The following is a 26,484-nucleotide window of genomic DNA, read 5'->3' as shown; positions in this document are numbered from 1 at the left end:
AAATTTGAAGCCTGACCCATTAGCCAGAACATTATATGAAAGCAGACACTTCTGAGCAGGATCCATTGACACCATCCTGTTAAATTTTTTTTACTGCTTTCCTCTTTGTCAGCGGTTAGAAGTTGAAGGGAAGTCTGAGCATCTCACCAAGAGGTTCCACTTGCATCTCACTGTTTTTCATTTCTCATTTGTATTGGTTTCTGGCTAATGGATGTCTAGTAAATTTTTAAGCCCTGGACTAAGGAAAGATAGCCTGCCCTGTGTTTCAAAAGGCCTTGAATGTGGAGGGCATGGGAAAAAGGAGCACTCCCACTCAAATTCCTTAATCTGGTTATCATCTATTCTATGAATTTGATTAAATTGATAGCCATACAAAATGAACCTTTATCATCAAGAATATTTAGAATTTGTGAATATCTCAGAGAATTAGCAATTTATTTTAAATAAACTGAAGTATTGAGATAGGAGCAATCACAAGCAGCCTGGGTCAAAAGTCTGTCACAGGACTTGTATCCTGGCTATTATGATTACTGAGTGACTTTGGGGCAAGTCACTTATAGCTTCTGCATGGTTGTATCTCAGAACTGAGAATCTGGCTTTGAGCTGCTAACGGAGCAACTAAGGTTTGAGCTTTCTTCCTTCAGCTTCTTTCACTTTATTAGATAGAAAGTGAGCTGCAGACTGGTAAATCGGCATAAACAGCACACATGAGATGTTGGTGAACTTCCTTTGAGAGAGTTCATTTCATTAAAACCCTTGGACATATTTGTGTCTGTGTCCAGCCCTTGTGGCAGTTCTTGTTCTCAGTTTTTTCAAAGAAAAACTTCTTAAGTATGTTCTGGTAACCATTTCTCCTGGTTGGCAGTTGGGGTAACTGAGAATCCAAAAATTGGGCATGCTGGTTTGGTCATTTTTAAACATGTAAAGCTTTAAACCAGCTAGACCATGGTGCCTCAGACTCTGCTTCTCTGCCTTGGTAATATTACTGCAACAGTTGAGATCTGAGGAACATGAGCTAGCAATCCCCTGGTTTATTTACAAGGGGCCTTGACAGATTTTTCTTGGTGAGGAGTCCTCAACTGTGAAATCTGTTTCTCACCTTGGTTAGTCAGGGCCTTAATCTGTTGACCTCAGGTCCCATTGGAAGTTTCTCTCTTTCTCACAGGGCTTTTCTGTACAGTCTGTACTGCTATAACTATATTGGTTTGGAAACTGACATAGTTGAAGTGGTATAACCCCCTCATGTGGACACAGTTATTCTGGTATAAAGGTGCTTATATTGATCTAGTTTAGTTATACCAATATAGCTTTGCCCACAAAAGGGGAGTGTACTGCTTTAATGTTTTAGAAACCAGCATAGTTAAAGTGGTACAAAAACTATGTGTAAACAAGTCTTCAGGTTTATCTTTGGGCTGGATAGTATGAATAAGTGGCTGGCTTGGGGGTGTGAGCCTTGTGAGGGGAATCAGATCGGATTGGAAGAGATGTTTTTTTCCATAGGTCCAAATTGTTTGTTTTGTGTATGCATACAGGTTACTGGATGACACATTTTTAAACAACCAAAATAAAATAACATTATTTATTTGTATTCATTGGAATGTACATAGGGTATGCCTTGTATATATATCCTGTAACCATTATCTCTCTGATCAGTGTCCACTTCCTCCTACTTAGTACTCAGGCACTGTGCATGTTGCTGAGCATTTTTCACACACACTTCTCCGTGGTATACAGAACCCTTTCTGAACAGGTGCTTAGTAAACCCTGTGTGCTGAGCATTTTGGCCCTCTGCACTCTCCCTGAACCCTCTCTGTCTATTTCCACACCTAAGAGTGTTGCAAATTTCTTAGTTAATCTGTGCTTTGAAGATAGAAAATGCTAAATAGTATTAATATGTACAATTGGCTGTTAGCTGACTTTTAAATGTAATAAAACTTTTGACTTACTATTTTAAAGTTGTACTTATTGCATTTTATTTTTTAAAAGTTCCATTGGTGTATCTTGCCTTTGAATTTAAAAAAAAAGTGTAAAAGGGGTTAACCAGACCCTTTTTATATCCCCCAAAAGCATATTCCATAAATGTGTCACTCAAAACACAAGCTTTTTATCTAGATAATCTTCCCTCAATATGTTTTCAAGTCTACCTTCTGTTTAGGGAAGGAGGAAGCAAATATTCTTATCTATAGATATGTGTATTCCAGATATTAAGAGCATAGTGTTTAGTGTAACCTGAATGTGGTTAGCTAATCCATACTATGTGCTAACCTCACTTTTTAAGCCAGTAAGATGGAGTGTTTATTTTTCTGTTTTTATATATCATACCACACAGCATCAAATTCATATATAAGTGAATTCCTTAGAGAGAAATCATTCTAAATAGTCAAGGAAGTGTAAGCATTTAAAACTGTTGCTTCATACACTATTTAGAATGATTTCTCTCGAAGATATTTTTATTTGTACCTCTGTCTGTATTCTGAGATGCAGTAACACAAGGAACGCAATCTGAAAATACTCATCTTAACGTCTTAATTTTAAAAATTGTCCCATTTTTACTTGATGTTTATTATGATTAAATGGAGTTTTTTGAATATTTGACCAAATGTAATGACCGCTATTTATGAAGTTTTTCTTCGTAAGTCTATGAAAGGCCGAGCAGAACAGCTTCACAAAATTAGTTTAAAAACAAGTTTTTTCTCTTTATATGTCGAGATTTATGTTTAGATTTACTAGCACTTGTTAGCTGGGAATCCATGTAGATCATTTAATCAAGTATAATGTTAAATTCTTATATAGGTATTTTTGTTTTAAGGTAGTTTCAAAAGAAGTCTTCAGTGCAAAAACACTACTTTATTTTTTTTTTTAGAAGCATTTTTTGATTTAGAGGATTTTTACAAATTCTCACAGAACGAAATGAGTATCTTATAAACTGGAAAACCCAGAGGAATGGACAAACTTACTCTTGTCTCATGAAAATAATAGAGTGGCGTCTCCAAATAAGTCTTTAAGAAGTAATAAGTCTGATCTTTTTCTAATTTTGACTTTTCCCTATTTTATGAGTGTGGGGCTTAGATTTATTTGCTGTCAGTAAGTGTTCATATTAAAAATCTTGATTGTAAATTTTAGTGCTCTTGAAATGTGTTGGATTTGTAACAATGAAGACTGAAGGCGACTATTCATAGAGCAGGTCCAGCTTGGCAGGAGTGGCACAAGTTTTCACACAGTACCCTGCCAGTATTCTTCAACTCTGGTTTGGAGGGAACACCCTTAGAGATTAGGGGCTTTGTCTCCATGTTTGCTCAATCCTTTCTCCTCTTCTGAGACTACAAAAGGATGCCAGTTGCGGTGAAGGGATTTGTAAACACGTGTCCACTGGGAGCTTAACTGAGATTGTCAAATCATAGCTAAGGCTGTATTATTATGGTTGTTGAATTGAACAGAAAGTATGCATCTTACTTTGATTTCTATCTACAAAATGTACCTGTCCATAACAGCAATAGGTGCCTACATTTGCTGTGGAAAAATATGCAATTTAAAAAAATGAGATTCAACTTTCTGCCACATTTTCACTTACTGTACGCAAAGAGTACCTTTAGGTGCATATGTGATTAGATGACCAATTTCACTGAAGCAGGAGTGCAGGTGTCTGTAGCTGGAGACAGCTGACTTGCTCTTGGACTCTTTGGCTCTGTCTTCATTAGGAAAAAAGATGTGGTAGCTAACTCAAGGTAAAAGTTCTTATGCAGACAAGGCAGTTCATAGTTTTTCTCCGAGTTAGCAGATTGATTTAGACTTTAACTGGCCCTGCAAACTTGTGTGAAAACTGCAAGCTATTTTCACTAGGATTTTAGCTTGTATTCAGAAAACACTTTTTCCACCCTAGTGAAGGTGTGTCTTAGGCTATATCTACACTAGCACTTTTGTCAATAAAAATTTTGTTGGTCAGGGGGTGTGAAAAAACACACACCTGACCGACATAAGCTTCACCAACAAGTGCTGGTGTGGACAGTGCTATGTCTGTGGGAAACATTCACCTGTCGTCATAGCTACCGCTGCTTGGTGGTGGTGGTTTAATTATGCTGATAGAAAAGCTCTCCCCCATTGGAATAGAGTGGCTATATGGGAGACCTTACAGTGGTACAGCAGCAGCCCTACACTACAGATCTTGTGCCACTGTAAGATCTGTAGTGTAGCCATAGCCTTAGGCTGCTCTTGCAGACCAGATCATTCAGAGCAGTAGGGAGAGAAGGCACAAGAAAATAAAGGAGTTTGGGAGATAGAAGGCCAACAAAACTGGGCTGTGTTTTGGGAGGAGGGCCAGTCTGCGTTCCTCTTGTGTACATCTCCCTTCCCCATGTATTACTCTTAGTAGTTTAGTCTTTAGTGCAGGTTCCTTATTTCAGCTGTCTGAATGGGGCTAAAGCACTCACTAATAGGAAAAAGGGGAGAAAACATCAAATTGAGGAAGATGATCTGGCCCTCCAATTCACTAGTGAAAACAGTGCCATTAAGACAAAAAACTCCCAATATGCTAAAAAGTGAATGGAAACTCTCTGGGTTTTCGTCTACTAATTTACAATGCATGGTTTAGTCAATATGGACCATTTATCATCTTTCTCCTCTACTCAAAAATGGATGAAGTTTTCATAATCTAAATATGTAGAAAAACTTATCCTGGTAGACAGACAGTTGGTGCATTCTTTTAATTAATTGCCAAATAGAATTGTTAGCAAGAAGTTAATATTCATTTTTTCTGAACCTGTTATGGATCTTTATTTCTGCAGTAATTAAAATTTGAACAGTTAATATCCCATTTTCTAATTTCCTGCTAGTACAAAAAATGGAGTATATACAAATTAAAACATATTTGGAATTAAACAAATCTGTTAATTAATGAAAAACTTCAAATGCTTCCTACCTTCATGAAATAAGTGAGACTGTTTTCTTTGGCAATAAGTGCCATTTTTATGGATCAGAATGGCAAACTTCCAGAGCAACATTACATCTAACATTTTAAAGTATCGGTTCTCAACCCTAGGATGCTTGTGGCCCAATCAGCACACAGCTAAGGTGGCCACAAACTGTCTACGTATCATTGTATAGGCAAAAAATATTTATAAATATATCCCCAAGTTGGTGGGTTTTGCATAGGTGGAGAGAGATGCTCCAATTTAACGGAATTTCTTTGCTTTTTTGACATTTCACATCCTATCCTTAACATAATTTATTCTGTACTTCCTCTTCTATAACTCTAATCCTCCTGCCCTGCAATCAGATAGAGCAAATTCCTGGTTATTTACAAGTTAAATTAAAAACAGCAGAAGCAAATAAAGTTTACAGCTAACATTTTCAAAAGTCCCCAAGTGATTTAGCAGACTCGAGGTTTGTCTACACAGGAAAGTTTTACAAATTGTAGTGATATGGTTATGGCCATATAACCTCCTGGGTAGCCATGTATTATGGTATGAACACCATTTTTCAGTTTAGTGTATGTAAAAAGACACTCATACTGGAATAAGACTGTCAACAAAGGGAGTTACACCGGTATAACTGGTAAAACTTTCCCATGTAGACAAGGCTCAAGACAGGTGCTTTTGTAAACTTTACCCTAGGACTTGTTTTGAAATGGTCAAGGATCTGTGAGTGCCTAATATACCATAGAAAGAACTTTGCAAAGTTGTCAAAATAAATCATCACTACATTTTGGAAAGTTCCTCCAATAGGACCCAGTCCTGAAGATAGCTTTGTCCTATGTTGGTACTGGCTTTGTAGACCAATAGTGCAAATCCTGTGGCAATTAGTGGACTTAAGCAAAAATGAGCTGATGATTTAATCTTTTAAAGCTAATTTAATATATTTAATTTGTCTCATTTTAGCCAAGTGATGCAATTATTTTATTAAATAAAAAATAGATGGAATAGCAAAAATGCAAAGCGAAGATTGGTCATTCTTCAAAGCAATTAAAGATACTGTACTTAGTGATGAGTGACTGAAAATCATGGCTGACTGGTGGGCAGGGTGTAGCTATGGCCTTGTGTGGGTGAGGCTGGGTTTCTTTTGAGAGCTCTGTGTAGAGCTGGGTGAACAGAGGTGTGTATGAACAATTAGTGATGATGAAAGGGTAGAGCAGAGGCAAGTATAAAGGCATGTGTCTAACCAAAGTTTGAGCAGTAAATAGGAAGAGAAGATAATAGTGCTTTGGAGGGATAACAGAATCAAACACGCATACCGTACTACACTTACCATAATTAATGAAGGAATATGTTTCTTGTTTCAAGGCTTTTTGTTTGAAAGCTGTGTCTGAAGGGTGTGTGAAAGCAGAGGTGGTTGACCTGTGTATTTTTCTGGGTGTGTGTGTGTGTATTAACATTCTCTAAATTGGTAAGTATTTTTGCAGTAAATTAAACGGTCACACAAAATACAAACCCAGCAGCTTTTCCTCACCCAAATACACAAATTAACAAGTCAGATTTATTCAAACTCAAGCAGTACCCCCCATCTCATGTGCAAGTGCCAACCTTTATTATGCTCCTCCCTCACCAAAAGGCTGGGTAAACAAAGAGGCCTTACAGTGTCATGCAAGTTAATGGACTCAAGCTGTTTGAAGTAGAAAACTCAATGCAACCTTAATTATGGAGCCATTCGTGCACCTCCATAATAACTGATTGGTTGAGCTGAAGCATGCATCAAGACCTGTGAATGAGTGCACTCTGAGTATGTTTTCAGTGTAGAGTTAACATGGGTGATCAGCACCTGGGTCTGAGCATCCAGGTTAACCTAGCCTGGGTGTGAGTAGCTATACTGAAAAAGCCATGTTTGAATTACTGCGTCCTCACTGGTGCTGCATTCACCTGTGTGGACTGATAGGATTTTTGGGGGCATATCTCTTGCTTCTTCATGCTGCAGTAAATTGAGCTACTCTGCTTATTTCTCAGTGACTTGTAGGAGAGCTTGTCTGTCCTTATGAGCACATGGGAGAAATTTTGTGAAGCCATTGGATGATGGTTATCGGCACTCAAATGGTCTAGCCTGTGCCCTCACTGCAAAGTGGGTGGGGATTTACAAGCCTGAACCCCAGAATGGGCCAACTAGCTCAGGCTGAAAGCACCACTAAACTCTCAATGGAGGCTTTTGGGGGTAGGAGAGAGCTGGATTAGGGGCAACACGCAAGTAAGAGATTGGGTTGACTATACAGTGGAGACCTACCCTGTGTGTGAGAAACAATTGGAGCAGTTCCACAAGGTAGAAGCACCTAGACACTGACAAGTAATAAAAAGTGAAGACATCTTTTTGAGTAAAAAAACGTCAACCATGACACCAAAGGACTCTTCAGAGAACAGATTGTGCAGCTTGTCTGTAATCTTAAGGAGTATTATATAAAAGTTGTATATGGTTCCTTTTTAAGTACAGGCGTGCTACATGTGCATGGTGACTTTTTTTAGAGGGACTTGCAGCTGTTGAAGTCACTGGGCTTGTCCAGTGGGGACAGTATGTATAATGATACTGATCTCCTATGTTAAAGCACTTTGAGATCTGTGGATGAAAACCACTATATAAGAACTAGATGCTATTAGTGTGTTCTAGAGATTTTTACTTCAGGTTAATTGATAGTTAACTTGAGATTGTAAACACTTCTGGGAAGGCTAGTTTGGACACTACACATTTGATTGAAGCTACAAATGTTTGCTGATCCTTATGGTAAAAAAACAATCCATTAACTTGGGATAAAAAAGCATAGTGTAGATGTGCCCATTGGAATTGAATGCAAGCCCTGGGACAAACCGAAGAAGCAGAAGAGAAGACACCATCTGGGACCTATTGAGATAACACCTGACATAATTATGGAGCAGGAAGAAATATAGTGGAAGAATAAATAAAATGAGCAGAGAGATCTCTGGAACCTTTTAACCTTTATCTTGTTGTATTCTGCTGCTGTGAAGGAGCAGACTGAAGCAACCAAACTCTAATAGTAGCTCAGTTGTGAAAATTAAATTGGAGTCGCTACTTTCCTCCTCCTGTTATTTTGATTAGTAACTTCATAGAAGAAATGTGACACAAGATATAGTGACCCAGATAGACAGCAGGATGCCTGAATAATTGTGACAAGAAGGGTAGATTGTTTCTTAAGAAGTCTCACTAACTGTAGTGGACATGGAAGCAAACGACACTACAGGGGATTCAGTGATCTCAAGGATGACTTCAAGAATCTGTTGAGAAATAGATATTAGTGTGACACAATCTTAGCCAGTGTTGTTCTAGTGTCTAGTATGAGCAAAGAAAGAAGCCTGATCTCAATGGATGCACCAGGCTGCTGCTGAGAGGATTGGTTTATTAATGAAGCAACTGTTTGGATTAAGTGATATCCCAGCCAGTTAAGAGATAAGTGGTACTTGGGCTACTGTGCTTCTTTTCTTCCTACTCTTTCCATACAGAACCAATGGTTCTCTGGTCCCATTCAGCCCACTTGCTCAGTTTAGATGTGTATAAAATGGGAACATGTTAAGGGGTGGCACAGTATGTCAGGTTGGGGGCGGGGGAAATACAATCTGAAAATTCGCAAGTGTGGAACGGGGCTCGGGGAAGGATTCCAAAACACACATAATGAAGGCACAACAGATTCACGCAAGTAGTAAGACGTGCTCATTGTGGTTTGTGTGGTTTCTAAGAGATCTGAATGTAAAAAGAATCCTGTTCTGGAAATGAAAAATGGTGAGGTAGCTAAACAAGAATATCCAGTTAGGCAAGGCTTCCCATGAAAGAGGAGGGCAGCAAGAAAACAAAATGAGTTAATGCAAGCTGAAGGGCTTTCACAAGTATATTTTTGGGAAAATTTCTAATAGTAGAAACTAAGCTTGTTAGTTCCTGTTTAAAAATCTGCCCAACATGAAAAATGGGGGCAATTTGAAAATAATGGACAAAGTCTTTGTAACAATAGCTATTGTAAAGCAGGTAAAGAAATACTTGAACAATCTGAATATATACAGATAAAAGGTCTGGAGGACAGTATATCCTGCTGTGCCAAAAGAATTGGCCAATAAATTTACTAAACCTCAAGTTAATTTTGAAAAAGCATAATGAGCTGGAGAAGTGCCAGAAAGAGTAATCTTGGCAATTACACTCTAATTTTAACTTCAAAACCTGATATAAATATTCATACCATATTAAAAAAATCACTAAACATATAAAGAATAATGGAACAGTGAGTAACAAGGAGCAGGGGATTGCAAATTTTGTCAAAGTGCTTTCTTAGATAGAACTATAGAATTAGTGGAAGGAGACTTGGTAGATGATATTTGGAATTTCAGTAAAGCTTTTGTTTGTGTTGCATGAAATCGTATTCACAGAATTCATTCTGATTGGCTTGGATATATGAGCACTGTCCTGTAGATTAAAAAATGACCAAGTCTCTACAAAAAAGGTAATAATAAACCGCAGTGGAGCTAGTTTTGGATGAGGGCTTGTCTACACTTAAAATGTTACACTTCAGCATAGACACTGTCTACGCCAATCGGAGGGATTTTCCCCATGGCATAGGCAATCCATCTCCCCAAGAGGCAGTAGCTAGGTATCTACCTAGCGCTGTCTACATGAGGACTTAGGTTGACTTAATTATGCCACTCTGAGATATGGATTTTTCACACCTCTGAGCGGTGTAGTTATCCTTCAAGTGCAGAACAGGCCTAAATGTATGAGGTGTCACAAGGGAGAATCTTATCTATGTGGGAAAAGTGACCGGAATAGCTGTCATTGACCTAATGCTGTAGTGTAGACCATGCCTCAGAGCTATTGTTTTAGGCTGTATTAATCTCCATTGGGTATTCTCTTTGAGCTGAGAACACCTCATTGAGATGAATGGAGACCGCTTAATACCTCTCTGAATCTGCAACTTTGATGTTTGAAGCCCGCCTTGGGCAGCAATCTGAGAATGAATTGTAAGCCTTCGGGGAAAATGTCTATCAAAGTTGTGTTTGTTCTGCTGTACTCTGATTACATTTCTCCAAACTAAGAACAGTCAGAAGGTCTTAAAAACTATTTTTGAAAAGAGAATAAATTACCCCAGGAATTCCCAGTGAGAGGGGAGGGATGATTGGGGCGCAAGAGTAGGTGGTAATAGGGGAAGAGGGGCTTGGGCCTGCAGAAAGGGATGAAGATGTTATGGGGAGGGGATAAATGGGAATGGATAGTAGGGGCTCAGGTAAGGTGGGAGAGGGTGCAGAGGAGAGGAAGGGTTGGAGAATACGAGGGGCAGCCGAGGAAGTGTGATGTCCTGTCAGCCCTGAATTCTGCCTTCTGTGTGTGTGCTAGGATCTAGAAGTGCTTTATCTCTCTCTGCAGGAGTATGAGCCCCTTTCCTCGTCTGCTCCATGTTCTGGGATTTGAATGACCCCACTCTTCTTGAGATTCTGAGTCCCCCTTCCTGCCCCTCCATGTACACAGGAATCTGTGGTGGGAGGGACTGAAGGTAATGCAAACTTAAACATCTGAAACCCAGAAAACAAGTAGTATTCACGTAACTCCTCTTTGAGGTGGGGGGCCTGGCCAGAGTGCCTGGGGGAGGGGTCTGGTTAGCCGCAGAAGGAGGAGCAGACTTAGTGAACCAGTGGCATAGTCGGGGAAGCTTGGCTCAATTCCCTATCAGTAAAATAGGGATAATAGCAATTCCCTGCCTTACAGGGAGAGGATAAATATCTTAAAGATTGTGTGGTGGTCAGATTCTGTGGTAGTTGGGGCCATATAAGTGCTTAAGATAGATACATAGGTGTGGAATGAATTCTAGGGAAAGAGAGAAGGGACCATGCAGGGAAAGTTGGCTGCACAGGATGTATTGACCACCAACCCGTTGCTGCTTTCATTTGTATCTGAACAAAACTCAATGTGGAAGATAGAATATTTGGATAAAAAGGGCTGGGAGGGAGAGCCACACCTCATTTCTTACAGTATGTGCTGAGGAGCATATTACAAATGGCCAGGTTTATATATTTTTTGTCCATTACCACAATAGAGATCATTAACAAGGGTCCAGAGCTGTCTGTCTTCCATGTCCAGGTCTTAATACCAAATTGTGTGAGGAGAAGGAAATCTGAGGATTCCTGGAGGTGCCAGAGTTGCTTTAACATCTTCCCAGAAAAGGCAAGTGGAGGGGCATTGATGACTGCATAAATTGTTAACGTCAAGGGTGATTTCTTGAGTGTACATTGAACAGTCTCCATTGAGAGACTTTGGCATTTTGACCTCTTGAAAGGAAAAATGACAACATCTCATTATTAATCCCAGTGTCCTCTCCAGCTAGACTTAACTAATCATAAGGGTCATGAGTTTAATTTATAGGTTGCAGCCCCAGTCCTGCCTAGAGCATTTAAGAGTAAATTTGCTGAAACTCAACAAGAGAAGACTTCACAGTTGTCTCTCTGTCCCCAAAATGGATCCGCTTTCATGGAGCCAGGTTTTGTGTAAATCCATTGAGTATTGTCTGAAAAAGTAGGTACAAAACTTCTTGTACTAAGAAATGCTTAACTTGCTTCTGCATGAAGACAGGCCAAATTCCCTCTATTAGCAACTGACCTTGATTAATAGAATGAACTGTATGTAGGCTCCCTGTCATTGTTCCTTGGAAAATGGTCTCCTCCTTTGCCCTTCACAGACCACCCCCCATACTTACCTGCATATTGCCAGACTATGGCAGCAACAACAGCACTTTCAGCCATCATACAGCAACCACCTGAGAGTACGTCTAGACTGCAAAACAACCCCCCAAATCCAGAAAACCCCCAGCAGCAAGTCTGAGCCCAGGTCTACAGACTTGGGCTTGCACGGCAGCACTAAAAGTAGCAGCGTAGGCTTTACCATTCAGGCTGGAGCTCAGGTCTGAGTCCTAGCCCCCTCACTGAGTTTCATAGCCTGAGCTCCAGCCATACCAGCAGTCCTGCGAGCCCGAGTCTATGCAAAGATAGTTTGTGACCTGTTGTGGGAGGAGTGAGGTGCCAACTTTCAAGTGTTCTTTCCACCCCAGAATTGATGTTAGTACTGTCACTGCAGTTGTGCTGAAAATGTAAGTACCTTCATGGAAGCTTTGAATTTAAGTGCTTTAAAATTGGTCTCCACTTTGATTGAATACAATCATTGTGTTGCAGTCTTATTAAAATCATATATTTTTAAGGCTGGAAGGGACCAATATGATCTAGTCTAACCTCCTGAAAAGCAAAAGCCATAGAATTTTGTCCCAATAATTTCTTCATGACTGCAAACATTTTTAATTGGTTGTAGCTGCACAGGGTGCAGTTTAGTTATTCCTCCACCCATTCCCCACAATGAATTTGACCCTGTGCGGCACTTCAGCATTTGGGCCTGGATTGACAAAATTTGTTTTTCAGTTGTCCTTTCAGAGCTTGTCATTTTGAGTATTGTCCTGGTGAATCAGTTATAACTAGGCTATTCGTGTATGCAGTATTATGTTTTTCTAAATGACTTGCATCATGACGAGGAAACAACTGAAATAAAAATATACATGCAGTAGTCTGTATGTACCCATATGTTCATCCTTTTTACAAAGCTATGATAAATTTTGTATAAAGTATGCCTTGTGAGGCATCATTTGAAAACTCATCATACGCTGTACATTATTGTCCTGGTAAAAGATATGTGGCAACATTGTGTGTGATGTTATAAAATTCTATTCTATAAGACATGTTCCAGATTTAGAAAAGCAGGCACAAACCAGTTCCTCAGAGGCAGAAGGCAAACTGATGTCTTAGCTAGGGGTCAACATAAGCAAATGGACTATCACCTGGGTAAGTGGCCATTCTTTGGCAGAAAGAAGGGCGTGAGCAATACATTTACATCTTGGCAATAGAACAGCTGGAGGTTCCTGTGCAAACAGACTGTGCTGCCTGAACCCCAGCTGAAGATGATTCTCAAAGAAGAGGGAGAGAGAGGAAAAATGAGGAACAGAGGCCCCAGATTACCCCCTCCCCTCATCTGTACTCATCTGTACTACACTGGAAAGACAAAGGAAGCATCATTGAAGTGGGGGAGGAAGGGTACTGACTGAAATCCAGCCAGGCTGCTGTAAATATATGATGAGAGAAACCTTTTTGCTTTAAATTCAGTTAGCTTGTTAAGTTAGGTATTAGTTTGCATTTTAACTTTTATTTCTTTGTAAACATTTCTGACTTTTATGCCTGATTACTTGTAATCACTTAATCTATCTTTCCGTAGTTAATAAACTTGTTGTTTTATCTGAATCCATTTTGCGATGAGGTTTGTGCATATAATTTTCTATTAATAAAATGATGGATTATGTATGAGCTTGTATTGTCCAGAAGAAAAGAGCTGGGCAGTACAAGGCGCACATTTCTGGGGACAAGTCTGGGACAGGGAATTTGCTGGTGTCACTCTGCAATATAATTCAGGAGCAGCTGGTTAGACCACTCATATCTCAGCTGGAAGTAATGTACATGCTAGAGGCTGTGTGAGAGTAGTGGTTCTCATGGCAAAGTAGTGCAAAAAGCACCCCAGGAGAAATTGAGGGTACACAGCTGTTCAGCAGTCCAGATTGTACTCTAGGGAATGTCACAATACAATTTTTGTTTTCAGAAATGGCTTTAATTATTTTGTGCAGTGCTTTTTGGGGGGCTCTACTTCGCTAGGCTTCAAGAAGCCAACTGTCTTAATGCTATACATGAAAATTGTACCTTTTTTCTGAACGTATATATGTAAAAATCTAATCAGAACTGGTTTCGGAGTAGCAGCTGTGTTAGTCTAATCAGAACGATCACCCTTTTAACTCTTTCATTCGTTTGCTGTTATTTTCAAGGTACAGAAAATAAATTATAGGCTCCAAATTAGTTTCTTATCTCAGAGTGTGTGTGTAATAAGTGATGCGCTGCCCCTTCCTTCCTCCCCTAATTTATCCACTTTCTGTCTCCCCATGAGCAGTTCACTGCTGGGTGATAGTATTATGCTACCAAGAGGATATCGTCTAGTCATCATTTTCCCCTTATTTCTCTTCTGTTCCTTTCTTTCCTCTTTTTTCCTCTTTTAATTTTATATGCTGCAGTTCTAATGGTTAAAATGCCTTACTTTTAAATTTTTACTCAGACCAAATCATGCATATCTATAGAAGATGTAATTCATGTCATGTGACCTTGTACTAATTGCATGCAAGCTACAGAATTAGTTTTCTGTGCATAGAAATGTAAATTAATGAATATTACATAAGCTGTTGAATTCAGGAAACTTGTAGTCATCATAATGCAGTTTGGAGTTCAACAAGGCTCTTATTAGGGTATCTTTCTCCAGGCATATAGAGTTGGTTGACCAGTTTTACTAATCTGTATAATCTGTAGAGAGAACATGTCTGATCTCTAGGAATTTAGATCAAAAGTTGCAAGTTGGGCCAATTCTGAGTATCTGGTTACAATGTCACTGAAGTATTTTCTCTGTATGTTTCATAAAGAAGGGCATTCTTTTCCCCCTTTTGGTAATCAGGACATGCATTTCCCCCCCACCACCCCTTTTCCTTATCTAACCCGTCAGCTTGTGCTGCGTTCAGAAAGGTTTTCCTGTTCTCACATCCTTCTCTTCAGGTGGGTGTGAGTGTGGAAATTCAGAAAAGCAAAGAAACTCTTGATGACAATCTTGCCAGGAATTGACACTTTTTAGGAAAAGTTGTGGAGAAGGTGAGTATGGACCCGCAGTCTTCACTGGAGTCCATAAACTTCCTTGATCTTTATCAGTGTAGTTTTACATCTGGGTATTACACAGACAATACTGCTGCTTTTGGATGATCTATTGCTAGTGAAGGATGCCAGAAAGGTGTCAGGCTGATGATTTGATTTGTTGCATGTATTGCTTGATTACTTGCTGGTGGAAGAAATGGGAACAGAGATTCAGCAGGTGTATAAAGAACCAGACTGTCATCAGTCTCATCCACCACATACAGTTACAGGGCAACTGGCTTAAAGGAAAAGTTGCTGTGGTGTGTAACGTGACATTACACATTGGAAAGGTGGGCGGGGGGGAAGCCAGGCCTGTAGGTAGGTTGATCAAGGTGAAAGGACTGCCACCTGTCTCAAAACAATAGGGTGGTTTTGTGTGTGTGTCTCAAAATCTCTATCTCTGTATATCTGTATATGTGAGAGAGAGGTAGAAACGTTGCTACTCTTGAAGTAGGAACCTCTTTTCAATACACATTCTTAAGAGTTTTTAAGATCTATTTTAAAACATCAGATGTTTCTTCCATAGGCAGTAAACAGTTCGAGAAAATATGGGAGGAGTTGGGCAGGTTTTCACCATTTTCTTCTGCTTTATACTCTTTCCTTTTCTCCATGTTACAGCCACTGTCATCCTGAATGTCAGTGCCTTTTTATTCGATCACAGGAGAGCATCTCAAAACTTTCCTCTTTTTCTCACTGGTACTTTATTATGGCTCTGAAATTACCAGTGTTGTCTTTGAAGCTGCACCTGACTGATTATACCAGAAGAGTAACTTACACGTTGACTCAGTAAGCAGAGTTAAACTATGATACTGCTTTTCTGTATTGGTTTAAAAAAATTCAAGTATTTGAGACATGTTTTGGTTTCTTTAATAATCATATTATTTAATAATTTAACAATTTAATAATAAGCTGAGTTGTACCTGAATCTAGACACTGTAATAGCTGGTTTTATTTGTGCCTATTTCTTCTAAATTACCTGATATAAATAAGTCTTAATTTTAAATTCAGGGGCCAACTGTTGTGTAATAAAACACCAATTATCTTACTTCTGATGCCTCTAATAATGTTTTAAAATTCCTTTTGGCTTGAAAGTGTTCTGGCTTCATCTCAGATGAGCATTGTTTTTGAAAAGTTTGAAAAATTTAGAACACTGTTGTTGAATTACAGGGCTGTCTCCTTTCTTTCTTGCACTCAAATCACACTAAGCTCTTTTTAACCACTTACACTGACCTCTTTTTGGGTATTCGTAACTTAAGCATCTGGATTTTAGGTTTTAACTTGTAGTCCTTGAGTACTAGGGCACAGGCTACTTTGAACAAAATAAATCTGTTTAGAAATTAAAACTGATTAACTGGCTGACTGTTGTGGCAGTGTATTGGTTAAGTGAAGTACATATAAAGGCGTGGGTGGGGAAACTGGACAGGCTGCATTTTGCTGTAAAAGACCTCCTTGATCCTTTCACTGACCCCAGTTACAACCTGATGCAGAAACTCTCCTGAATCCTATTTCTTTCCAAGCATTTTTTTAACTCTTTTTTTTACACTAAAAGATTATAAAAGGCACTCAACTACTATGGGAATTGATAGGTAGAAGACGTAATGTCAAATCTGTTTTGTTTTTCTTAGTATTCTGGTAGTGCCAATAATGTGCTAGATCAGGGATGTAAATTTTATTTACAGTCCCTTATGGACTTCCCCTTCTGTTCTTTATGATGTAGGCTACCTCCTGTTTTTGTTATTGTATTGTGTTTTAACATCTGGAAACACAGAACAGAACCAGAATCATATGGCTTACCAGCTCTCCCTGGACTTCAGTTTGGTAACCTCTGTGCTAAACACTTTCTATACACAAGGTAGACAAACTCTGTTGGATAGCTTTTATCTTTTCAGAAATACTTCAAATCAATGGTGTCATACAAATCTCAAGGAGACGGGGAAAGACATAAATGAGACTTTTTAAGGCAGTCCAACCTATCAACCTAAAGTTGGGGTTACATACAATATTGAAACTATTGATACATGGGGCTTGAAAAATTTCCACGATACCTCAGCCTACTCGGCAAGGTGTAATGAACATGTGCCACCACTCTCCGAAGATGAGCATACTTGATTTCCATTGGCACGTTTTCACTCCCACTCAACAAATCAGTTCGTTCACTCCCCCCAAAATATTAATTTTTTCTTTCTCTCCAAAATAAATCCATTCTGTCCCCAGTCAGTCTTTCCCCCTTCCAAATTAATTCTGCCCCTAGATAAAATGAGTTAATGCTATGCCCAGAGTGAATCCACACTGCTCTCTCCACCACTCCAAAATAGCCTTTTGCAGGGCCTTTCAGCTGCTTGTGCCCTTGTTCCTGCATATGTAAGAGGCCCTTGGCTTTCCAGCTCCACTTTCCACCTGGACTCTCTGCTTCTCACTTCCCACTTTTTCCTCTTAAATGAGAAGTGGCTCAGAAGCTGCTCTTCTCATTTCCTGCCAACTATGTGAAAAGAGGAGTAGCTAAGAAGTCACTCTTCTCCCTGCCTCCTTCCCCTCCTGAAAAAGAGCTAGTGGTGGCTGCTCTGCTGTGTTCCCTCTTGGCCCTCTCTCTTCCTGTCAAATTAGAATCAGTACTTGAGATGATCTGGTCCCTGCCTCCTTGCTCCTCTCCAGAGAAGGAGCCAGTGGTTCAAGGCCAAAAGTTCAACTCACCCTGCCTGAGTTGGTTTTTCAAGCCCCGATAGCAGTTCTGTTATGGAACTTTCATCTTCAAGCACTTCAAACATCAATCCTCCCAATTCCTATTGCTCAAGTAAGTATTGGCTCCATTTTACAGATGGGGGAAAAGTTAAGCAATAAGGTTAAATGACTTGCCCAAGGCCACCGAAGGAGCCAAGTTCAGAGCTGGAATTAAAACAACTCTTGATTGTGTGTGTGTGTGTGTGTGGACCAAGTTCCTTACCCCTTTGAAGTTATGGCATTTTGCACACCAGATTAAAGAGGGGTGATATGATAGATTGTATTTGATATGCACAGGATCACATGGAATTTATGGAGCATAATTAGCCACAATTTGCTTTTTTGTCCAGATATTGCATACATCTGTTATGCTGCTGCTGCTTTGTGCACCTGAGTTTCATTGACCACCGTTTTGCTTGTCCTGCCCTCTTCTGTTCTTCTGTCTTTTCCCTATGCTAGAGAGTTTAATGAATTCCCTGTGTCTGCTCCAGCATTCTGCCCTCAAAAGGCAGCAATTTGATAAGAGAAGGGGGAGTCTTTTCAGACTGAACAGCAGCAAGGACAGGAGAGTAGCAATATCAAGCAATCACTCGCCTGCCTAAAATTTCTGTAGTAGGAGTTCTTCCTTGCATTTTATCGTTTGGTTTGGTTTAGAGGAGGCATGAGGTCCCACTTTACACTGCTCTACACAAGTGAGGCTAAGGAGTTCTGCAGATGGGGAGACTGGCCATTTAAAGGAGTGAAGCAGCAGGGCCAGCTAGCAACAGAGATGCTCCAATACTTGTGCCAAAGACAGGCGTACAGGAGTTGTATAGAGTTTTTGAGTCTCACTGGATCTGCTAGCCTCTTGTTCTGTTGCTCCCCAGCTTTGCATGACAGAACTGTGTCTTCAAATAACCACCCTGCTTCAAATAACTCCCATCCTACGTACTTGAATAAGTGCGAACTTCTGAAGGTGAACTGTTCACTTAATGTAGTTTTATCTTCTAAAGTTAATCTTGAATAATGCATCTACTGCCATTACTTTCTTTTCACAAACCTCTTACCTAGAGTCTAACTATTCCTGATTCATTATGTGTGTGAATTTGAAGGATAAAATTCACAAAGGATAAAAAATGAAAGCTGTCTGTGAATTCCGGAAGTTCCAGAAAATGTTAGGCTGCATAACATTAAAGATTGTCAAATGGTTTAAAATCATTTAGCATTCCTTCAGAATTCAGTGCGTCCTATCTGCCTCTAAATTAGGGAGCACTGCAGAATAGTTTATCTAAATTCCACATACTACAAGGGGCGTGGGTCATGAAGGTGAACTTCCTGGAGAAAATCCTTAACTGTGAGAGGTCAAAAGCAATCATTGATATTACCCAGTCAAGCACTGAATTATTAATTCTGCTGGATGTCTAAAAGCACTGATTCCCTGGTTGTCCTAATGTATCCTTCTCTATGCCAAACAAGACTTCGTGCAATATTCTTCATTTTCAGTTTTTAAGAAATATATTTGATTACTCAGCTGACTTACAATGAAAAGTTTCCTAAATGGTTACCTTTTATATCATGGAGTCATATAACAGTGTTTCAAAGCAAACTGGTTTCTGCTTCTAGCTATCACAGACCCTGGAAAATGTTAATATTTTTATAAAAAATAAATACAAAAATGGAGTCATTATTAGTTGCATTATAATAGCAAACATGAGGGCCTAGTCACATTCAGTTTACTCAGGGAATTGTTAGTTATAGCTTTAAGATTTTTTCTCTTTTATTACAATATTAACAATTAGCATATTTTAAATATTCTAAGCTTTGGTAATTAAGCATGGGAGACAGCAAGAAGACACCCCAGATACTCTGGAATGCCTAATTGTGATAGTAAAATAGCTCTATGCAATCATTACAAAATAAATATATATTTTAAAGGAAATTCAGTTCTTCTTGAAACATTAATCTAAATATAATTCTTCCCTACTTAAGTCGTCTTCCTTGTGTATATTTAGTCATTAGTGGTTCACAGTCATGCTGGAAGGGCATAATGAGTGGGGTCCCGCAGGGATCAGTTTTGGATCCGGTTCTGTTCAGTATCTTCTTCAATGATTTAGATAATATCATACAGGGTACACTTATAAAGTTTGCAGACAATACCAACCTGGGAAGGGGTTGCAAGTGCTTTGGAGAATAGGATTAAATTTCAAAATGATCTGGACAAACTGGAGAAATGGTCTGAAGTAAATAGGATGAAATTCAATAAGGACAAATGGAGTACTTTGCATTTAGGAAGGAACAATCAGTTGCACACACAAAAAATGGGAAATGACTGCCTAGGAAGGAGTACTGTGGAAAGGGATCTGGGGGTCATAGTGGACCACAAGCTAAATATGAGTCAACAGTGTAATGCTGTTGCAAAAAAAAGCAAACATCATTCTGGGATGTATTATCAGGAGTGTTGTAAGTAAGACATGAGAAGTAATTTTTCCTCTCTGATTAGGCCTCAGCTGGAGTATTATGTCCAGTTCTGTGTGCCATATTTCAGAAAGGGTGTGGACAAACTGGAGAGAGTCCAGAGAAGAGCAACAAAAATTATTAAAGGTCTAGAAAACATGACCTATGAGGGAAGATTGAAAAAATTGGGTTTGTTTAGTCTGGAAAATGAAAACTGTTATGTCCCCTCTCAGTCTTCTAAGTATGTAAAAGGTTGTTACAAGAAGGAGGAAGAAAAATTGTTCTTAACCTCTGAGGATAGTACAAGAAGCAATGGGCTTAAATTGCAGCAAGGGAGGTTTATGTTGGACGTTAGGAAAAACTTTGTGACTGTCAGGTGGTTAAGCACTGGAATAAAGTGCCCCAGGGAGGTTGTGAAATCTTCTCCATTGGAGATTTTGAAGAGCAGGTTAGACAAACACCTGTCAGGAATAGTCTATATAATTAGTCCTGCCATGAGTGCAGTGGACTGGACTAGATGATCTCTCGAGGTCCCTTCCAGTTCTATGATTATCTGCTGACGTTAGTGGTAGGAAGTTCTTGCTACTGTTAACCCATAAAAGAGCCATGACCTCTAGGGATGAGTAATCTGGATTCTGTCCATTGTGCATCAACAGGATTGTTTATGGAGTTAATTCAGTTACACCTGTGCAACCCAATCTTCACTATTGATGATGATGATGCCCAAGATGGAAAAGTCCGGAAACGATGGAAAGACTTGCAGGGTGGTTTTTATTTTGAAAGCCTGTTTTTGTAAAATTGAGAATGTATGTTTGTTTGTTTGTTTTGATACAGAAAACATTGATACAATAACATAGAGTTCTATGATGCCAGCTAGGAAATGAACTACATTCTCTTATTCCTTTAGCATCCATCAACAAAATAGTAAGGACTTGTCTACATGAGGAAATTGTACTAATTTTAACTTAAGATGTGATTTTTAAAGCCCGTAGCTCAACCAGTGCAAAAGCTTGTATGGAAACTCTTACTGCAGATGAGACCATGGTTATTTCAATTTAGGTTAAGTCAGGTGAGAACTGAGTTAAGCTGTTCCAAAAAAGTGCTATACAACCTTTTGTACCTGTTCAACTATACATTGATTTAAAAACAGTTTCAGTTAAACTATTGCAACTTGTGTGTAGACTAGGCCTAATTTCTAATCAGTTCCACTTGGGCATACCCCCCGCAGACTGTGGGGCTGCATGGTTCTCGGTGTGGTTGTGTAGTCTTTATTACTGGTGGTGACATGTGAGATGGAAAAGAACTGAAGTTGAGTTTGCAAGGCTGACAGTCATCTGATTATTCTTTAATGTATTGGTACGGTAATCATTCAGACAATAAACATATAACCTTCCTATGCTGCTGTTAGTCATTTTCCAGAATAGCTCATGCTTTAATTGGTAAGTGTTCTTATACCAGTTAAAATAGTTAAAAAATTAAAATGTCGTTTAAAAAAATTAAAATACTTCCCTCTATGACTAATTAATTCTTAATATAGAGGCTTCACACATTGATTGAGGCCACTCAACTGGCACATTAAGTTGATAAGGACATTTTTCATGGGTTCAAGGATCTACCTTAACAGAACGGCTTGCAGAATCCTGCCAAGAGATGCAGGTACAGACCCTTATCTCTGTGCAGGTGTCAGGATCTGTAGTGCACCTGTTTGTAGGACCAGGGCTGACATTTTTTATCTATTTTTGGCAAGCAATTGAAGCTTTTGCAAAAGTTTCTGTTACCTGTTCATCACTGAAAACATGGTTACAGTAGAAATGAAAATATTACAAGGCATAATTCACCTACCTGTCTCAAATCTAATTTTTTAAATGATGTTATGTTGGATTTTTTTTTTCCTTTAGGTTAGGGAAATGATCCAAAGACTTAAATTATACAGCTAAGTTGTTGTTTAGCACAAAATGGGTGGGAATTTTTAATGAATATATTTAATTTGTATTAAACCAGAGGTGTTATGTGCTTAAAAATAAGTCTAACTATTGCCACCAGCTGGGATATTCTTTCTTCCTCAAAGGTTGTTCATTAACAGTTTTGGATTTTTATTTAAGCATTTCATTAGGTTGATTATTATAATTTTTCTAATTCAGTAATGATACTTGATTTGTGTCATGTTACCCACATGCAACAACAGACCAATGGCTTTTATGAAATTTTAGAAAACATCCAACAAAAGTATCTCAGGTTTCAGATTTGATTGACAGAGCCACTGAAAACTGAGATTTCACTGAAGTTTGGAGAACTACCCAATATACAACAGACTCTGGTCTATCATTTTTAATAATGATTAATGGAATTATAGTCACCTGAAACTCATCAGTAAGCAAGTTGCTTGTAAAAGTTTTAGGTCTTGATCCTGAAAATACTTACACATGTGAATAAATCCCATTTAATTAAATAGGACTGCTCACTACAGTACTTATTCAACCATGCACTGTATTCTCGGTGAAAATGAGGTCACATATTTTCAGGTCTTTTAATACTGAGTATTTTGCAAGCATCTAAATTAAAATTTGCCATGAGAGAGATTTTAGGATTAAATTTTTATGCTTTATGTACTTACTGTCTGTGAATTCAAACATCAGGTAATTATCACATTTAGTAGAGATGCATTATGTGCATGGAAAATAGCAGCTTCACTCTTTAGTGCAAATACCTCCAAGCTGTCTGGTATGTCTGCTTTGGTCTAGACTTTTTGGTCTGCTGCTTTCTTAAAGTATAAAAGATCCTTAAGTTTTTAATTTTGCTAGACTTAAATCGTTGTTCTGATATGAATGGAGCTGCTCTATAAATGTCGATTAAATGTCTTATCCGTTTTAATTAATTTAATTTCTTTTAAAATATTTACATTGAAAGAACACTCACACTGTACAAGATTATTAGAAAGGTTTGCTTCATAACTAGTAAAAACAAATATTAATTGCATTAATGGCAGGATATAGTACTGTGACATATAGCGTTGTTGTAGCCGTGTCAGTGCCAGGATATTAGAAAATATGGACCAACAGAAGTTAGTCCAATAAAAGATATTACCTCACCCACCTTGCCTCTCTGATACTGTAACAGTCAATAGTACATTAATATTTCTGCTTTGCCATACTTTTCACTTCACACTGTAACCTGCAAGCAAGGAAGTTCATGTCGTTTTTATATATTTAGTCTCCTTATCCATATTCTACACTGCACAATACATAATCTAAAATGTTTATTGAATAGACATGTTCATGTGTAATTGAGCCTGCTTGGAGTGTCCTGAAAGTGAACAAACCTGGAACCTTTTGCACTAAGTGCATAAGCATCCACTGCTAAAGGTTTACATCTCTTCGCTGGAAGCTGTGGTAGACTCATTAACATTGTGTATGGCCTAGCCAGTAGAGAAGGGACAGATACCTACTTACCTCCTTGTCCCTTCAGATTGAACAGTGCGCTTTAAAATCTGTGGGAGACTAGCATAACCGGACATTTCCTTCACATCTTCCACTGTTTATTAAATAAGCACCACACATTTATCACTTAGATCTCTTGGCATATCAGAGCCACTGATCTGATGCATTGTTTTTTTCAGGACAGGTACTTTGCCTTTGAATCAGTGGTGTAAGGAGACTCTCTCTCCACTCCAGTGTGCCCTGGGAGTAGACAGAGGAGAGCCCAAAGGTTGAAAGAGCAAGGGAAAACTGTGTTGGAGTTGTGATCTAAATAAAGGGCATCTCCACAGCATGAGAGGAAACTGCTTTGTTTGCTCTTTGAATAGTGCTTTGTAGAGCCAGGAGCCACAGCTGTAGATTGGACCCGATTTAGTACAAACAAAATATTTGTCTTCCACTGAATTTTTATTTGTAAGTTACATTACATTTACAAGATAAATAGCAAGAATAATCTTCTTTTGGGAGTGCAGAGGAAGGGGAGGAGCAGCCATTCTGCCTCTTAATGCTCTTAAAGTGTTTGCCACTGAACTTGACTGTTCTTGATTTCTGGCATCAAGAGGGTGGAGATATCCATACATTAGATGGGTGGCAACCCTTCTGAGGATTAGGAGAACCTTCTTTTTGGGAGTGGGGAAGTAGAGAGGGATGACCACACGAAACAGGAATGATGACAGCCAGGTGTGATGGTGTAGCCCTGGGTACTATGTGACGAGCTAATAAATAGAGTTGATCTTATACCCAGGCAAAATGGAAACATAGTTTCCATCGCAAGGAAAGCAAATGTCTTGTGTTTATCCTCAATATATTGTATATGTATGCCAAAAAATAGATAATTTGATTTCAGACTCTACTATTGAGTTTTTAATGTCTTCTTTGCTTCCTCATTCAGAGTCAAGGCCCAGCTCATATTATGGCTGGCAGTGGGCCAAGATCAGGAACTGTCAGTGGATTTGCCATGAAATCACAGCTTCAGATTACTGGTAAGTCTTTTAAAAGATTAAATGTTTTCTCCCAATTCCTGGGGGGGGGGGGAGGTGGATAACAAACAAAAAGGTTGTGTACATAGTTAAGTAATAAGATGCTACTGGCGGTATGTTGTGCTTTGGATGTGAAGAGGACAAGACATTCAACTTTGTTCTGCAATGAAACCAGCAGTGTTGCTGTAATTCCCTGACAGAAATGCCATCTTATTATTTACATCTTTTTGTTAGATGTATCTTTTTCTTCCTAAAGTCTAGTTGATAACATGATAAAAACTAGATGGGAAACTTCTTTATTTTTCTCATATTCCTCCATACACTTATATTTAAAGGGAAATTGTGAGGTTAAGAATTGTATGCATAAAACATTTTCCTTACTGATAACACTTTAAAAATTGAAAAATGATTAAATCTTAATATTTTTATTGCCTTTTATAATATACTCTGAACATTTCAGGTTGAGTAAATTTAAACTGCTCTCTTTCTAATCATGTTCTCTTGTTGATTCTCATGCAGTAGTATGTTATAGCTGTTGGGCTGCAAGTACTATAGGGGAATATTTAAATACAAGGTTTCACATTTAAATTTGGGAATAATACTCTGTTTAAGTACTTGTGAGGCAGGTTGGTTAAAGAGCTCACACAGTGGATTTGTATGTCTCGCTCTCATACACAATGCCTCCCCAGCAGTGCGGCAATTGATAACTTGCCAATTCAGCTTCATTGCTCTAGTGCGTCTGACAATATTAGTGAAATGTCATAAGATCTTTTGCATACTCATGGATGCAGAAGACCTTGCCAGTGGAATTGGTGTGGATTCTCTGCAGAGTAGAGTGAGATGTAGAACCTTTTCTTTGAGTGTGCACCTCTGTGTGTGCCTGCGAGGCGCTCTGTACATGTTCAATGGGGATTTGGAACAGAGACTGTGGTGAATCGACCACTGCACACATTCACTGGCAGTCCTCCCATAGAGATGCTACAGGCCCAGAGGTTACTCCAGCCATGAAACTGGAGGAGTATCCATGGAGCAGCAGCTGCACCTCTGTAACCTATGGAGGAGGATTCCTCTCCACCACCACCCACCTTTTCCCAGAGAGATACAATCCAACTGCTTCATTTGGGGTTATGTGCAGAAACTACACAGACTTGAGTTTGGGGAGGATGGAAGGAATAGATTGAAAAAGGCGCACAGAAATAACAAGAAGAGTGACAAAAGAAGGGATAACAGCAGCCAGAGGCAATGCATGTTAGATTGGGACTAATTTTGCCCCCTTACTGAGTGAACCAACAGGAACTGGAAGGAGCACTTCGCCCTCTGCAAGCTGACTTGAAAAAGCAATGATGACAAACTTCAGAGAGCGCTACATTCCCTCTTCCATCTGGCGAAGGAGATCACTGTAAGACCATGGCAAAAGTTTTTTGGAAGGGAGTAAAATGTTATGGCAAAAAAATTGAGCATCCACTCTCCACCCAGAAAGGGCGGCAGGTTAATTTAAAAAAAAAAAAAATGAAGACTGTAGTGAGGGATGAGACAAACTGGGATATTTTACATACAAAAAAAGTTATCAGAACGTTAAGGTTTTGAAGTCAAATACTCAAAAGTTAGGAAATGCCAGAAATAATTTTTTTCCAATGCAACCTTAATTCAGACCTCTTCTGAATATGCTTTGTGATAAACTTAAATTGCATGATTGCATGCTATTTTTCCCCAACATTCCACATCCTCTGCTCATTCTCGGATCACACTCCTTCCTGAGACTGTTATATGAAGACCCCTGCTTCATTTGTTGCAGAAGTTGGAAGATGTGTTCTGAATGAGGCAGGGGACTGCAGGAAGAGGGACGGATGGTCTCATGGTTAAGGCAGTTGAACGCCAACCAGAAGAACTGTAATTTATCCTTTCCTCTTCTGCAAAGCTCCTATTTGGTATTGGCAAGTCACGTAAACCAATTTTTTTGTAGGTGGCCACTGTGTTCCTCATTGTCTGGATACCCAATTTGGTTTACAAAAGTATTTGGTTTACCAGATGTGGTCACCCCATATCTTGGTTTACCAGAAATGGTTGCCACATCTCAAAAAAGATATATTGGAATTGGAAAAGGTTCAGAAAAGGGCAACAAAAATCGTTAGGGGTATGAAAGGGCTTCTGTATGAGGAGAGATTA

At 39.0% G+C, this 26,484-nt stretch overlaps 1 protein-coding gene across 4 annotated transcripts in view; it reads left to right on the top strand.

Annotated features, from left to right (window-relative positions):
- ITCH (itchy E3 ubiquitin protein ligase) overlaps positions 1-26,484 on the top strand; it is a gene marked incomplete at its 5' end in the record, with an annotated part of 114,828 nt that overhangs the window by 4,724 nt on the left and 83,620 nt on the right. For 2 of the 4 annotated variants that reach the window (XM_084645713.1, XM_084645711.1), the window contains one exon: positions 24,231-24,321. In XM_084645713.1, coding sequence (XP_084501839.1) covers positions 24,252-24,321 — 70 coding nt within the window. Of the gene's footprint in view, positions 1-11,020; positions 11,128-24,230; positions 24,322-26,484 lie in introns of those variants that run through there. The other 2 variants (XM_084645714.1, XM_084645712.1) reach the window with 2 other exon arrangements.

The sequence above is a fragment of the Lepidochelys olivacea genome (genome assembly GCF_965140295.1).
Source record: "Lepidochelys olivacea isolate rLepOli2 genome assembly, chromosome: 13".
Classification (NCBI taxonomy): domain Eukaryota; kingdom Metazoa; phylum Chordata; order Testudines; family Cheloniidae; genus Lepidochelys; species Lepidochelys olivacea.
The sequence above is the reverse complement of the archived record's forward strand: the minus strand, read 5'-3'. Positions and strand labels throughout refer to the sequence as shown.